Below are 13,919 nucleotides of genomic sequence, written 5' to 3'. Positions count from 1 at the left end.
ATCCTGAGAAAACTATTAAGTATTTTTTAAAAATTTAAACGCAGAATGAAAGATTATGTTATTACCGAGGGCCGAAAGTCCCTGAAAACTTCTATATTGTTTATCTTAATAAGTTACAGGGGTGAAAAACAAGAGAAAATGCAGTGTGATTTTTAATTTCAAATATCTCATTCAAAAGAAACTTTTTATTTATTCTAAGGGGCTTTCGGCCCTCGATAATAATTTAGTCTTTCATTCTGCGTTTAAATTTTTTTAAAATATTAGTTTTTTCAGGATTCGAAAAAAATGGCCACCATGTCCCTGGTGATATTTTCCAAATCGAACATTCGCTAACTTTGTCATACAACGCACTAGTCAAATAGAATATTATGATGACGAGACAGTGACAGTTTTAAATATTTGACATGGCATCGGGAATATTTCGAGTTGTTGATTAAATAAATATTGATAGTGTATTTGATAAATAATTGATTTAAGACGTGAAATTAATAAAAAGTTATTTATTGTTTATTATTTATGGGAGATTCAAGCAGAGAATACATCAGGATCTGTGATCTAAGTATTTTGTTGTTAAAGATGTTCAAAATTGTAAGCGTTCCATAGTAACAATATATTATTAAAAAAATCACTTTTCCTCTTTTCTCGATTGAGTATTAGTTTTTGTTGTAGATATAAATTATTACAATCGCTGAATAAATAGTTACTGAAAAAATTATCACATTTATTAACTGAATTAATAATTTACAATTATACCAATAACAGGTATTCAAGAACATTCAAAAGCCATCTCTTTAAGTTAATGATGACATTTTCAAGTAGAATGACATTCTAGTAATGTTCACATATCCATACCAGTGTGAATTTTACTACACATAATTTGCCGTGTAAAGACAGAAAAAGTAGGGATAGCCGTAAAATATTTGCGAATTATGTACAGTACCGATGGCCTTAAGTAAATACAAAACACAAAGGAAAACACTGAAAACAGCTATATACTTCTAGTTATATAATAAGTTATATAATTATATTATAATATAACGAATATAAATACCAGGGAGTGAGGATACAATAAATTGCTCTCCGTAGTGAGCACAACTTAACAGACATAGGACATAGGTAAGAAACTTTGTTTTGAAGCCTATTAATTAAGCTTTAAAATGTGACCTTCTAAGGCTCATTTGCACGCACAGAAGACGAGTTACGATCAATCAAGTTTCGGAAAATACTTACTTTTGCAATTTGCATTGTGCACTAATTTTACAATGAGTTCTAATTGTTGGATTTAAGTTAAGTAAACGTTCGAAATCCTGAGAAGAATTGGTACAGAACGACAACTGATGTGCACAATTAAACAGAGAAAAACGGCATACCTGGGACATATAATTAGAAATGAAAGATATCAGTTTCTGCAAACCTTAATTGAAGGAAAGATCGAAGGAAGAAGTGGAGTGGGCAGGAAGAAAATGTCATGGCTCCGTAATGTCAAACAATGGACAGGACTAAAAAACATAGGAGACCTAATACATACTGCAAGGGATAGAGAAAAATGGTCAAACGTGATCGCGAACATCCATTAGTGGATTGCATAAGAAGAAGAAACGTTTTTTTCTTCGTTTTTTATTAAAGAACAAATTTTACTTGAAACATTTTTTTTATCTTTTTTAATTTGAGCCAGAGCCTTATAAACAATTAAATTGTTTATAACAATTTTTTGACCACTCGGATCGAAATCCACCCTCGAAATTCGTAATCAGCACCCAAAAATCCATAAGAAACCGTCGAGTTTGTCCATCAGAATTGAAAAGGACACGGTGAACCCTCTGGCGCCTAGACTATACTACGATATTGTGGTTCTATTTTTCCTTTTCTATGACGGGATAAATGATGTGACGTGTTTTGAGATCTTTTGGAACTGCGGCAAATTGCAGCGGATACGTGTAATGACGTGTCAAAAAATAACAGAAGTTACAAATAAGAGGCAACATGATGTACAATAGAAAATATCAATATATTTACTCCAAACTTACACTTACCAATTTGGCTTCTTCCCCCAAGGATAACCTCTCTGTCGGTAGATTTCCGTGAAGTGGTCCGTGCCCCTTGCGGTTACCCCTTCTGTTGGGATGGGGGCCGCCCCCTTCCCTTGGTGGGGGCTGAATCGGTCCGGCCGAGTGCATCATGGTCATGTTTTGGGACTCCATGTCGAGCTTTTCTAAATGAAAAAAACAAACGGGAAATATAAGTAAAACTCTCGCAGAATATCAATATTGTGATAATTTATTTAGTAAATACTACATAAAGTAGTGTCCTTGACATGTTTTTCTTTTAATAATAAGTAAATGCAATTCCTAGTAATTTGACTGGCCAGTGACGTCGTGATATACTATTATTATACAGGGTGTATGGGAGGAACACATCGAAATCTTGGAGGGTATTGTACAAGTGCAAATATTTTTTTTATTTCTTTGTGAGTAATAATAACAAAATATTCTAATTCAGTCATAGGTGTTTTGGTTTTGCTTTATTAATAAATGTTTTCGTGTTAAAATCTTAAATGAGATAAAAAATAGTGATAATTTTACAAAAATGATGCGAAGGTGTCCATAAAAAGCCTTTTCTGTAAGATAAGAAGTATTCTCATTTATCATAAGTCTTGCATGTTTTAAGGTTTTATTCACAACTATTGGAGAAATATAATTGAGGTTTTAACACTAAAGCCGGGATCCAACGGCGCGTGGAGTATCAGTTCTCGCACAAAGTCAGTTGGCGCGTCAAAATGTAGTCGGGCCATTCTCATAGGTCATAGAGTATATAGAGCATGGGGTATCACGTACATGTACATGGCTAAATGCATCCATGTAAGCAGAAGATGATAAAATTAGTTTCCGATATGTCCACTATTACAACACTGTGAACTTTTAAACTCATCTGCTGCGAAATCACGTTTTTTGACATATCGGGTTTTGCCTTAGCATCACAGACTTATGGTTCCCATACGACATACGTGGACATTTACAAAGGCAAACATGTGGCAAAATTAAAAAACGCAAAGAGCAATGGAAAGATAAATATTGCACATAAGACTAATGGATAAAAGAGAAACTAGTGGATAAGAGAGAAAACAAAAGTTTGGAATGTTAGAGAAGTTGCAAAATTGAAATTTGCCGGGCACAAATATAAGACAAAAAGAAAACTGATGGAACAAGATAGATAGAGATAAAAAATTTCATAAAAATTATTGCCCTACACACTGTTTGTTAAGATCTTATCACAAGAAATACAAAGTCGCGTTTGAACTAAAACTGTCAGTATCAATGTATATTTTAATAGAATGCCAAATAAAGACAAGCTTTTTGACCATAGCTGATCTGCTGTCCGAAATATTTATTGCAGTTTATTTTACAACCTGACCGGCTGGGCAGTAATTCCGCGGAATATTTAAACAATTTTTCGCACATAAAAACTTATCATATTTTTTCTTAGTAAATGGTTTACCTGCGCGGAAGATTTATTTACCCACTTTACAGCACTGTCAGCTACCCACAACTGATTTCTAGATCTTTCCTTTCTTTTCATCAACAGCCAGCTGTACTTTCTAAAAAGACCCTCGACCATTACAGTGAAGTAGGGTTCATGTTTTCTAAGAAAAAATAGCGGGGATTTATTGTGTAGTAAAGACGATTATAGGGGTTTTTGCAGACAGGGAGGTACTTAGCAGTAGGGATGACTTCAAATGATTCTGCAAATTCGAATAATAGTTGAGAAACAAATAGGAAATTTATATTGTCTGGTCAATAAGAAGCAACTATTATTGACGCATTTTTTTTTTGGCCCGATAAAATAATAAGAAACTTCTTCATATAATAAGAAACGACGAAAATGGCTACAGAAATCTAACACAGACGCTAAATGGCTAGATCTCGAATGGTATATTTGTTTGAAGAAACAAAATAGACCTCTTAGGGGGGCAGCACATCAAAGAAACTTGAAACATGTGGTTGCAAGAAAATTGCATCAAATTTGCCTGGCTAATGGCGATTAAGAGCGTAGGCGCAAAATTTCGCGCCAATGTGTTTTAAATGCAGTTATTTTTTTCGAATCCTGAAAAAACTAATAAGTATTTTTGAAAAAGTTAAACGCAGAATGAAATATTACATTATTACTGAGGACCGAAAGTAACTCGGAATAAACAAAAGTTTCTTTTAAATAAAATATTTGAAATTAAAAATCACACTAAATTTTCTTTCTTTTTTATCCCTGTAACTTAGTAAAATAAACATTATTGAAGTTTTCAGCGACTTTCGGCCCTCGGTAGTATACCAGTCAATGGGAGCAAAAATAGGATATTACCTCCGAATTCTATCCTACTGCATGGATTTTAATGAAATTTTGGACCTAGCCTCTACTTATCTCCTAATTCAAAATCTATCCTATGCCGATGTGTGCTTTTATCTTGGGGGTGGTTCCCACCCCTTCTCGGGGGTAGAAAATTTCTTGATTAAAATAACCACGGAAGTGGCTAGAGAACTTAATTGTAAGCAAAAACTGTTCTAATCATTTTTTTTGAAAACTTATTTTTTGAGTTATTCGTGGTTAAAAATTGGCCATTTTCATTGAAACATAACACCTTTTCGAACGGTTTTTTGCAAATATCTTAAAAACTATGCATTTAACTAAAAAATGTAAAACATTTTTGTAGCTTATAAAAAACCAAAGAGATTAATTCCTTTATAAATCTTCTAGTTATAATATAAAAAGAGATATGGTAGGTGAAAATAGTTTGTTTTTTTGGTGCATGCTCAAATCGTTGTATTCAACTTGAAATAGCAGACAAACGGTCGATTTTAGGAGTATAATGTTACCAACACCTTTTGTAGTGCTTAAAAAGATGTTTAAAATGAGCAATATTAACGGTATATTTCATTTAAACTAAGCTAGATATGCTGCAAAAAAAATGATGATTAATGTATTTTAAGAAAAAATGAGAAGTATGTTTTTAACCTCAAGTTTCTTTGATGTGCTGCCCCCCTAAGAGGCCTATTTTGTTTCTTCAAACAAATACCATCACACAAGCTATCTGAGAAAGGAAAAAAAATTGAACACCGAGATGAAGTCAAGAATTTATAAAGCCAGTGTAATACCAACAATGACATATTATGTATCAGAAACAAGACCCATACAGCCACAACAAAGACTACTGGAAACGGCAGAGATGAGAGTACTGAGAAGAATTACAGGAAATACACTGAGAGATCGAAAGAGGAACGAAGATATTAGAAGACAATGTAACGTACAGTGTATAAACGAATGGACACTAAATAGAAAAAAAGAATGGAACAACCATATAACCAGAATGGGGGAGACACGTGTGGTCAAAATAGCACGAGATAAATCACCAATCGGTAGACGAAGTATTGACCGACCGCGCTAACATGGAGTGACAACCTTCCATAGAGGTATCAATCTGCCAATGAACAAGCAGAATTGCTTATAAAGAAGAAAAAGGAGAAACTCAGTAGTAAAACCAAAATGAAACAGAAAAATATAAAAAAGGATATAAACACAAATAAATGAGAACTAAAGAATCTAATAAGGACACAAAGCAGTCTGAAAAGATTTAAAAAAAATGTAATAACAAAAAAATTCAACAAATAATAGAGATACATAAATAAAAACTTTGAAGGTACTTCAAAGAAAAATTAAAAACTGTAAAATTTCTACCAAGAACTATACAGTAGTAGACCGAACACCAAAGTAAAGATAAAAAAGGCAACTGAATAAACCTTATTAAAAATATTATGTATATTATATATACAGTGAGCACGTAAAGGTTGGAATAAATTCATTTTCTCGAGAATGGACGATTCTGAAAAAAATCCCGAAAGAGGTCAACTTTTATTTTTAAATTACGACTTTTTGGCATGTATATTGTACTAGTGACGTCACCCATTTGGGCGTGATGACGTCATCGAAAATTTTTTTAAATGAGAATAAGGGTCGTGCGATAGCTCATTTGACAGGTAATTCAATTCTCTATTCACTAATATAAACAATAACATAATTATTTATACAGAGTGTCGAAAAAAAAAATTTTTTAATTAAATTTATTGACATAAAAAGAAGAATATGCGTAATTTATTTAATTCAAAATACATTTGGCTGCTCTCGGAAAACAGAAAAAAATGTTTATTTGAAAAAAAATCATTGCTTTTCATTTAAATTAAATGCTTAAATTGTCAAGAGGCAGATGAGTGGCTGCTTTAATATTGAACTTGCAAAATTTAATATTTATTTGTCAAATAAACATTTTTCCTGTTTTCTGATAGCAGGAAAATGTATTTTAAATTAAATAAATTACACAGATTCTTCTTTTTATGCCAATAAACTTGATTAAAAAAAAATCTTTTTGTGCACCCTGTATAAATAATTATGTTGTTGTTTATTTTACTGAATAGAGAATAGAATTACCTTTCAAATGAGCTATGACACGACCCCTATTCTCATTTAAAAAAATCATCGATGACGTCGCCACGCCCAAATGGGTGACGTCACTAGTATGATGTATATGCCAAAAAGTCGCAATTTAACAATAAAAATCGACCAGTTTCGGGATTTTTTTCCAAAATTGTCCATTCTCGAGAAAATGAATTTATTCCGACCTTTATGTGCTCACTGTATACTATCATATGTACAAATTCTTCACAAGAATCATAACAAGATTGGATAAAAAAGACTAGATCTGTACCACAGCAGAGAGTAAGCAGGATTTTGATTTATAAGTTTGGCTTTAACCACCATCTGCAAACTATAAAACAATAAAACATCTCATTGAAAAATTGGTAGAATACAATAGACCTCTGCTATTAGCTTTTATAGATTTGAAAGAAAATGGTTGTAAATCAAACAACTCTAAAAAGTGTATTGATTTTATTTTGGACAATCTGTGCTTATGGTGAAAGAAAAAACAGTTTGTTGAGAGAGACGATTTTTAATAGAACTTGGAAAACTGAGAAAAGAAAGCAACATCATTGTTTATCTGGACTAACTAAGGATTAACGAAGAAGATAATCGTCGGTGATACGGCAATACGTCCTATGTCAAAAATTTCGGTTATTTGGTTTATCTAACCAACAGTGTTATTATGACCTTGACTATGCTCCTGCAGTACGTCCCATGTAAATATCCGATTACAAACTAGATTTTAAAGCAATTGCAAAACGTTATAAGTCGGCCGGGCGGCTTGACTGACTGCAATATGTTCTATGTGACAACGTATTTTGGTTAAAGATAGTGTTGAGAGTGCAGCTAGCGCTGATAAATATTGAAAGGTACCTGCGTATAATATCAAATATGAATCGAGCTAGGAAATTGGTTAGTTTGGCTCTAGATTCTAGATTAACATCAGCAGGAAATCCTAGATGAGAACACCCGAGAACTGAAAACAAAATTCAGATCTAAAGATTTATCTGACGAAAGTGTATAGAGTGATCCAGAACCTAGCTGGCTCAGAATACTCCTGATGATATTAGCCTGCATTCCGCTCTATCGGATTATAGCTCTACTAAAGAAGAGTTGGATTCTGTTACTGGTGATTTATTTGTAGTTGCAACTAGCAATGGCCGTAAAAAAAACGTCCAAGGAGAGGGAAGGGTGATCCAACTAAGTGGAAACGTGCAAAAAATGCTTTATCTAGGCTTAAGAGTGAATCGTACCTGGGCTTTCAGAAAAACTGCGACGGAAAATAAAAACAAACCAGCATAAAACCAAAAGTAAGTAGAAGAAAAAAGGAAAAGGGGTAACAGAATTTCTCAATAGCTTGCCAAAAGTTGAATCACTGTACTGCAGAGTTTCGCAGAATATTTGAGTCCTGGAAATAAAAAAAATGATCTATGCGTTAGTGATCTCGTGGGACTTCACCATGATCCAGTGGAACGTATAATAAAATATAAAACTGATTTTAGCATGGAATGGTCAGATGTGCCTAGAAGACCCATGCAATTGAACATCTCACCAAATAAAACACTCTTATATTCAAGCATAAATTTCTACCCATAGAAACATTAAAATTTTTTCATTTACAATAAATGAAATCAATAATATAGTCGGTTCGCTAAACTCAGACACAACTGGCTAGTGATTTTAGTAAGTAATTTTGCCAATTTGGTAAAATTGGCAAAAAAATTATTACTAAATAGTTAATAATTACTAAATAGTTAGTAATTTTGCCAATTTTGTCAAAATTGGCCAAAAATAAAAAAATTACCGACTAAAATCACTAGCCAGTTGTGTCCGAGTTTAGCGAACCGACTATACCAGGTAATCATCCCCATAGGAAGAAAACAAGTTTCTCGATTAAAAACATTCGTGAATGGACTAAAGATGTCAAATACAGGACAACAATTCCATATTTCAGAAGATCGAGAAGCCTTCGCGATGGTGATCGCCATTTTAGTATGGCACGTGAAGAAGAAGATCACCATTTCTATAATAACCACATCGATGCCTAAATTCATCTACTCGTTTGCATAGTTTATGTTCATATCACCAACAGCTAAACTTAGTTTTTTATTTGCACATGTTTTGTAATAAGTAAAGATTAATTCTACTTACTTATTTCCCTTTCTCTTTTAATCTTTGGGTTTATTTTAACTTAGACCACATCATTTGCAATAGGTTCTATGTCAGCAGCCTTACCTATATGTGTAATATCTATTTATGGCAATACGTTCTATGTGGTCGTAACTCTTTCCACATTAATGCCTTAAAGATAGGTATTATTATTTTCAATATATCCCAAAAACAAGATAATAATACCATAAAATAATATAACAGCTTTGAAGAATTTTCCGAATATCATGTTTTTAGCCTCTCCTGAAAATTTTTAATTTTTGACATAGGACGTATTGCCGTATCACCGACGTAATATTTAATATTGATCTGAGGCTATTCTCTGGTGGCATCTTAACCCTGAAGTACTAACACCCCGTCTCTCAGACCGCATGGCCAGTTAAAAGTGGGAAATTTCCCTTTCTAGAAAATTTTGAAGGTCACTCATTTATGACTTTTCAAGTTGGGTTGTTCTTTGTCTTTAATAGTATTGAATTCAGCAATTTGCGGCAGGTTGTTATTCGAAAGATATTTAGGCTCAAAGTGTGATTTCCGTCTAATAGACGGGATGTTAGTGTTTGTGCCCAGTTAGTCATTACACTTAATGTGCCCCAGTTCGTCAAAAAACATCAAGTAAGGGAATAAAGACCCTGAGGAAACTCATTTGAAATGGTTTGATGAAGTAGAAGACGACATAAGCGAAGTGGAATCAATTTGTGATGAAAATGTTGCCACTGACTACCATTGCTACACTGTACAAACTATAGTACCTGTCATTTTTTTTTGTTTTAACATTTTTTAAAAACCTTTTTATTTTCATTTTTCTTACTCTTTTTTTAACTCGATTATAAATTTTTATTAAGATTCTTTAATTTGTTTAATTTTTATCACACTTTTTTTCAGGAGTAAAAAGGTACACAACAATCCTTCCATTCTTGTTATGATGTTTTATATTTTAATAAATACAGAAAAACTAGATTATCACTTTCGAATACAAACCAAAAAAGTCGAATAGGTGTCCAAAAAATTAATCTACCTGCAGCTATTACATAATAGCTACGAAGCTCAGTGAATCATAATATGAGCATATTATGCTGATCAACTTATGATCATTCCACTTCCAGATAATATGGTGTGGCACGACGAATACCCGATATATCTGAAGCTGAAGATGTTTACGATCAATTGATAGAAAAAGTAAAACTATCTTCTTTTGCGCTGCAAGTAGATGAGGAAACTGATGTTAGAGAAGACATGTTATTATGTGAACCTATTGAAGGCAATACTACAGCAAGTGAAGTAATTTTAATATCATTGATAATTTTTTAATGAAAATGATATTGGGAGAACTGTGTTGGACTATGCACAGATGGAGCTCCATCTATGGCAGGAAAAAATGCTGAACTACAGGCACTAGTTCGAAGGGTGGCTGCTCCTCGTGCAGTTTGAACACATTCCATGATTCATAGAAAATCACTTGTTTTAAGAGATGTGGGTGAAGATTTACTAACAGTATTTGAAGTTATGTATTATGAGTTGTAAATTTGATCAAAAATATCCCATTAAGAGGAAGGCTTTTCGCAAAATTGTGTGATGAATATGTGTTCAGAATATAATCACTTCTATATCAATGTGGAGCATGTTAGCTTTCTTGTGCCAAAGTTCAAAGGGTGTTTGAGCTAAAAAAAGAGATCGCCATATTTCTTACTAATAATAGAGATGAAGCAAACTTGTTTTATGACACGAAATTCCTTGTAAAACGCAAATTTGGTTGATATTTTTTGCAAGACCCACTACTCTAAATAAATCAAAGCAAGGGCCTCAAATTAATGCTATTACGCAAAAAGAGAAGATTACTAAATTTATGAAAAAATTGGAACTGTGGATAATAAGTTTGAAAAATAAAAACTTTGACATGTTTCCCACTATTAAAATGGTACATCTTACATGTCTGAATATGAATGGATTAGAACCCTGATTGCGATTGAAAAAATATGATGATTTTGACCTTAGGACAGGAGAGCAGCAAATGATAATAGACTTATCTAGCGATAGCACATTAAAGCAGATGTTTCAAGATTGAGTTGAGTATTTGTGAAAGACATTGTTAGAAAAATTAAGGGGGCGCAACAATTTTATTTTTTAACCTTCGGATGACCAAGCGGGGGAAATTGTGACCCCAGCGTATGTTTTTCTTTAATAAATTCAAAAGTATTTTCAATTTTAAACTCATTATTTTTCTATTTGACTTTAATATCATTCTAGATATCCTCATTTTTTGAAATAAAAAAAATTTCTGGACACTAATACTCAAGTTGTGATTGGCTGAATGACAAAGTCCATGCCATAAAAAAATAAAAATTAAAAAAAAAACACTTCATTTTTTGTTAATTGTCATTTTTTACCTGTGGGGCGCAGGTACAAATAGGTTGGAAACCACTGGGTTAATGCAATTTAGTTTTTTGTTGGAAATAAGGCACAATTTACTTTAAAATTTAGTTTATTTTTTCATTTCGATTTCCACTTAGGAAATCGTTCATTTCCGCTTCGGGAATCGTCGGAAAATGAATTTTTGAGAAGGATTTCCGGAGTGGAAAATCGAAACGTCAAATGAAATTAATTAGAAGGTAAAATTGTGGCTTATTGCCAACAAAAATACTAAATGGCAAGAACATTTTTTGTAAGAAGATTTATAAGATCACGAGAACATTTTAGACATGAGAACATTTTATTTGACAGCGATTTTATTTGTATGAAAAACAAACATTTTGTTTGAAGAAGTAGGTATGCGATAAAGATCCACAGTCTCCCATTTTAACAAATTTCACATAATTACAAAAAATTGAACACCACCTCTGCTATTAACGATTTTAATGAAAGTTCTAATGTAGGCGGGCTACCGGCCTTTTGACAACATTGACATATCCTGGAGACTACAAATCTAAACTGCATTGATTTTTGTTTTGCATTAGAATTAAGAAAGTATCATTTAAAAACATAAGACAATAAAAATATATGAAATAAAAACGTGGTGTGGTGATGATGGCTTCCCTCCTTCCCACCTAAATGTCATTTATGCATTCAGTTGCCTAGATAATTAACAAAATAAGCAATACGTTATAAATATCGTTTCCCAATTCATTGTAGATTATTTATATCGCAATAATACACAACAAACAAGTCAAATTTTGCTGTTAAAGTAAAAATTTCGCAAGCATTGATCAAGCCGGTAATCACCAAGTACTCGGCCATTATTATAATAACAAGAAATCATTCACAAATCAACATTATTATTGAGCATATTTATTTCGTTGTTACTGTTTATACAGAAAATAATACTTTTTTTAATAAATGTTTCACTTACCAAAGAAAGCACTCGATAATCAATTAGACCTGTCAAAGAATCTAACAACAAGCCTAATGGCGGATACAAAAAGTTCCGGTCAATTTTCCAAATGAAAATGGAGTTTATTCAGAAATGCTAAATTCTTGTACTGCGCCTGCGTGCGTCTGACATGAAGTTAGCAACACATGGCGAGAGCACGAGTCAAACATGGGCGGACCCATTTGGTAACTTATTTAGGGTTTTATTAATTCTCAATATTTTGCAGGTCTCTTGTCGCTGTCGCCTTATCACGCTTAATAATCATAACGCTACATCTTATAAACAAATTCCGGTTGGAATCCAAAGTTAACCTTTAACTACCCGCACATAAAGTTATAACATAACTACACGCGTGGCGTACTTTATACGCCACAAGAAAATACACTTAAAAACGGCGGATTTGTTTTTTTTTTGAAAAAATACACTTAGTTGTTTGTTATAAACCTTATTCGGCATCAGTGAATAATTGGAGTTCCTTCTCAGTAAGAAAATTGGGATTTATAACTGGAATCATGGGATAACTGGATTCCATGGTAAATAAAATTACTAATAAAAATTTTTTTGAAATGTGATTTTTTACAGGAGAAAAAGTATTGTTTATAAAGAAAAATATATTTTGTGCCATAATGACTAAAAAACAATTGAAATATGTACTTATATTACTATTTATATTAATATAATGGTGGCGTATATTGTCCACCACCGGAAACAACAAATAATAAACTGTAAATTACGATCTTTCCAGACCGCCGATTATAGCAAAACTAAAACCAAATTGTAAAGCACATTCCAGTGTTAGGTTAGAGAGATAAACAAAGTCAAAAATTAAATTTTGAAATAGATTTTCAGTAGAATTCTTATATCTGGCGTACAAAATACGCCAGCGCGTGTAGTTAAAGGTTAAGTAAAACATATAAATTAAGAATAGAATAGAAATATGCTTTATTGTCACTGAAAATTTTTACAATTTTATGGACAAAGCTTACATACAGTCAAAAGAAAAATAATATCAATAACAAATAACAAATACAATTTACTAAAATTAGATAAATCGTTAATTACAGTATATAAGTATAAAAGCAAAGACAAATACAATTTATTGCAAAATTTATACAAATTGCAAATTGAACATACTTAAAAATATATATTTTTCTATGGATGCTATACAATGTGCAACTTCTCTCACTACTTACATACATTCAAAACGAACAATTTCTCAGGCTGTGAGAAAAGTCGGGGGTTGCAGTGAGAAATATTTTTTCTCACGGGTTCCATACGTGGAATCGCGGTTTCCATGGTAACATGCACAATACAAATACAAATATTTTTGTCAAATAAAATGTGTCAAATCAAAACTTACCAGGAATTACCTTTCAGAACTGTTCAAATATAACTTTTAACTAACTATAATTTTTTAATAAATACAAGTATATAAATATTAATAATATTAACCTACATACATATATGTGTATGATATGTATTTCATTTCCATTTTGGCATATAATCTACATAAAAACACCTAAATTATTTAATTTTGAAGTTTGAACTCTTGACAAAAACGCATCCATAGAAAAAGTACAGTGTACAACACGTGAGAAAACGACATATTTCTCCCTCGCTTGATTTGCGGCACTCGCCTCGTACCTCGGCTCGTGCCAACAAACTTCTGCGCTCGTGAGAAATATATCTTTTTTCTCTCTTGTTGTACAATATACTATTTTCTTTATAAACAATACTTTTTCTCCTGTAAAAAAATCACATTTCAAAAAATTTTTTATTAGTAATTTTATTTATGTCATTTTATATCATTTAGGTCATCATGAATGTCAAAAATGATTTATATGAAACGTCACTTGATAAGTTTTTAAATCGTGAAAATTATTGTAAAAATGAATAAAACACAATCAAAAATCATGCTACTTCTCAT

At 32.2% G+C, this 13,919-nt stretch overlaps 1 protein-coding gene across 2 annotated transcripts in view; it reads right to left on the bottom strand.

Annotated features, from left to right (window-relative positions):
* Positions 1–12,110, bottom strand: part of LOC126884146 (interferon-inducible double-stranded RNA-dependent protein kinase activator A homolog) — a 41,286-nt gene extending 29,176 nt beyond the window's left edge. For both annotated transcript variants that reach the window (XM_050650013.1, XM_050650014.1), the window contains exons 1-2: positions 11,972–12,110; positions 2,034–2,212 (exon numbers count right to left, since the gene is read on the bottom strand). In XM_050650013.1, coding sequence (XP_050505970.1) covers positions 2,034–2,201 — 168 coding nt within the window. In that variant the 5' untranslated portion in view covers positions 2,202–2,212; positions 11,972–12,110. The remainder of the gene's footprint in view (positions 1–2,033; positions 2,213–11,971) is intronic.
* Positions 12,111–13,919: the final 1,809 nt, after the last annotated feature.

This window comes from Diabrotica virgifera, chromosome 4 (assembly GCF_917563875.1).
Source record: "Diabrotica virgifera virgifera chromosome 4, PGI_DIABVI_V3a".
In the NCBI taxonomy this organism is placed as follows: Eukaryota; Metazoa; Arthropoda; class Insecta; order Coleoptera; family Chrysomelidae; genus Diabrotica; species Diabrotica virgifera.
Note: the sequence above shows the minus strand (reverse complement) of the source record. Positions and strands in the feature narration are given on the sequence as shown.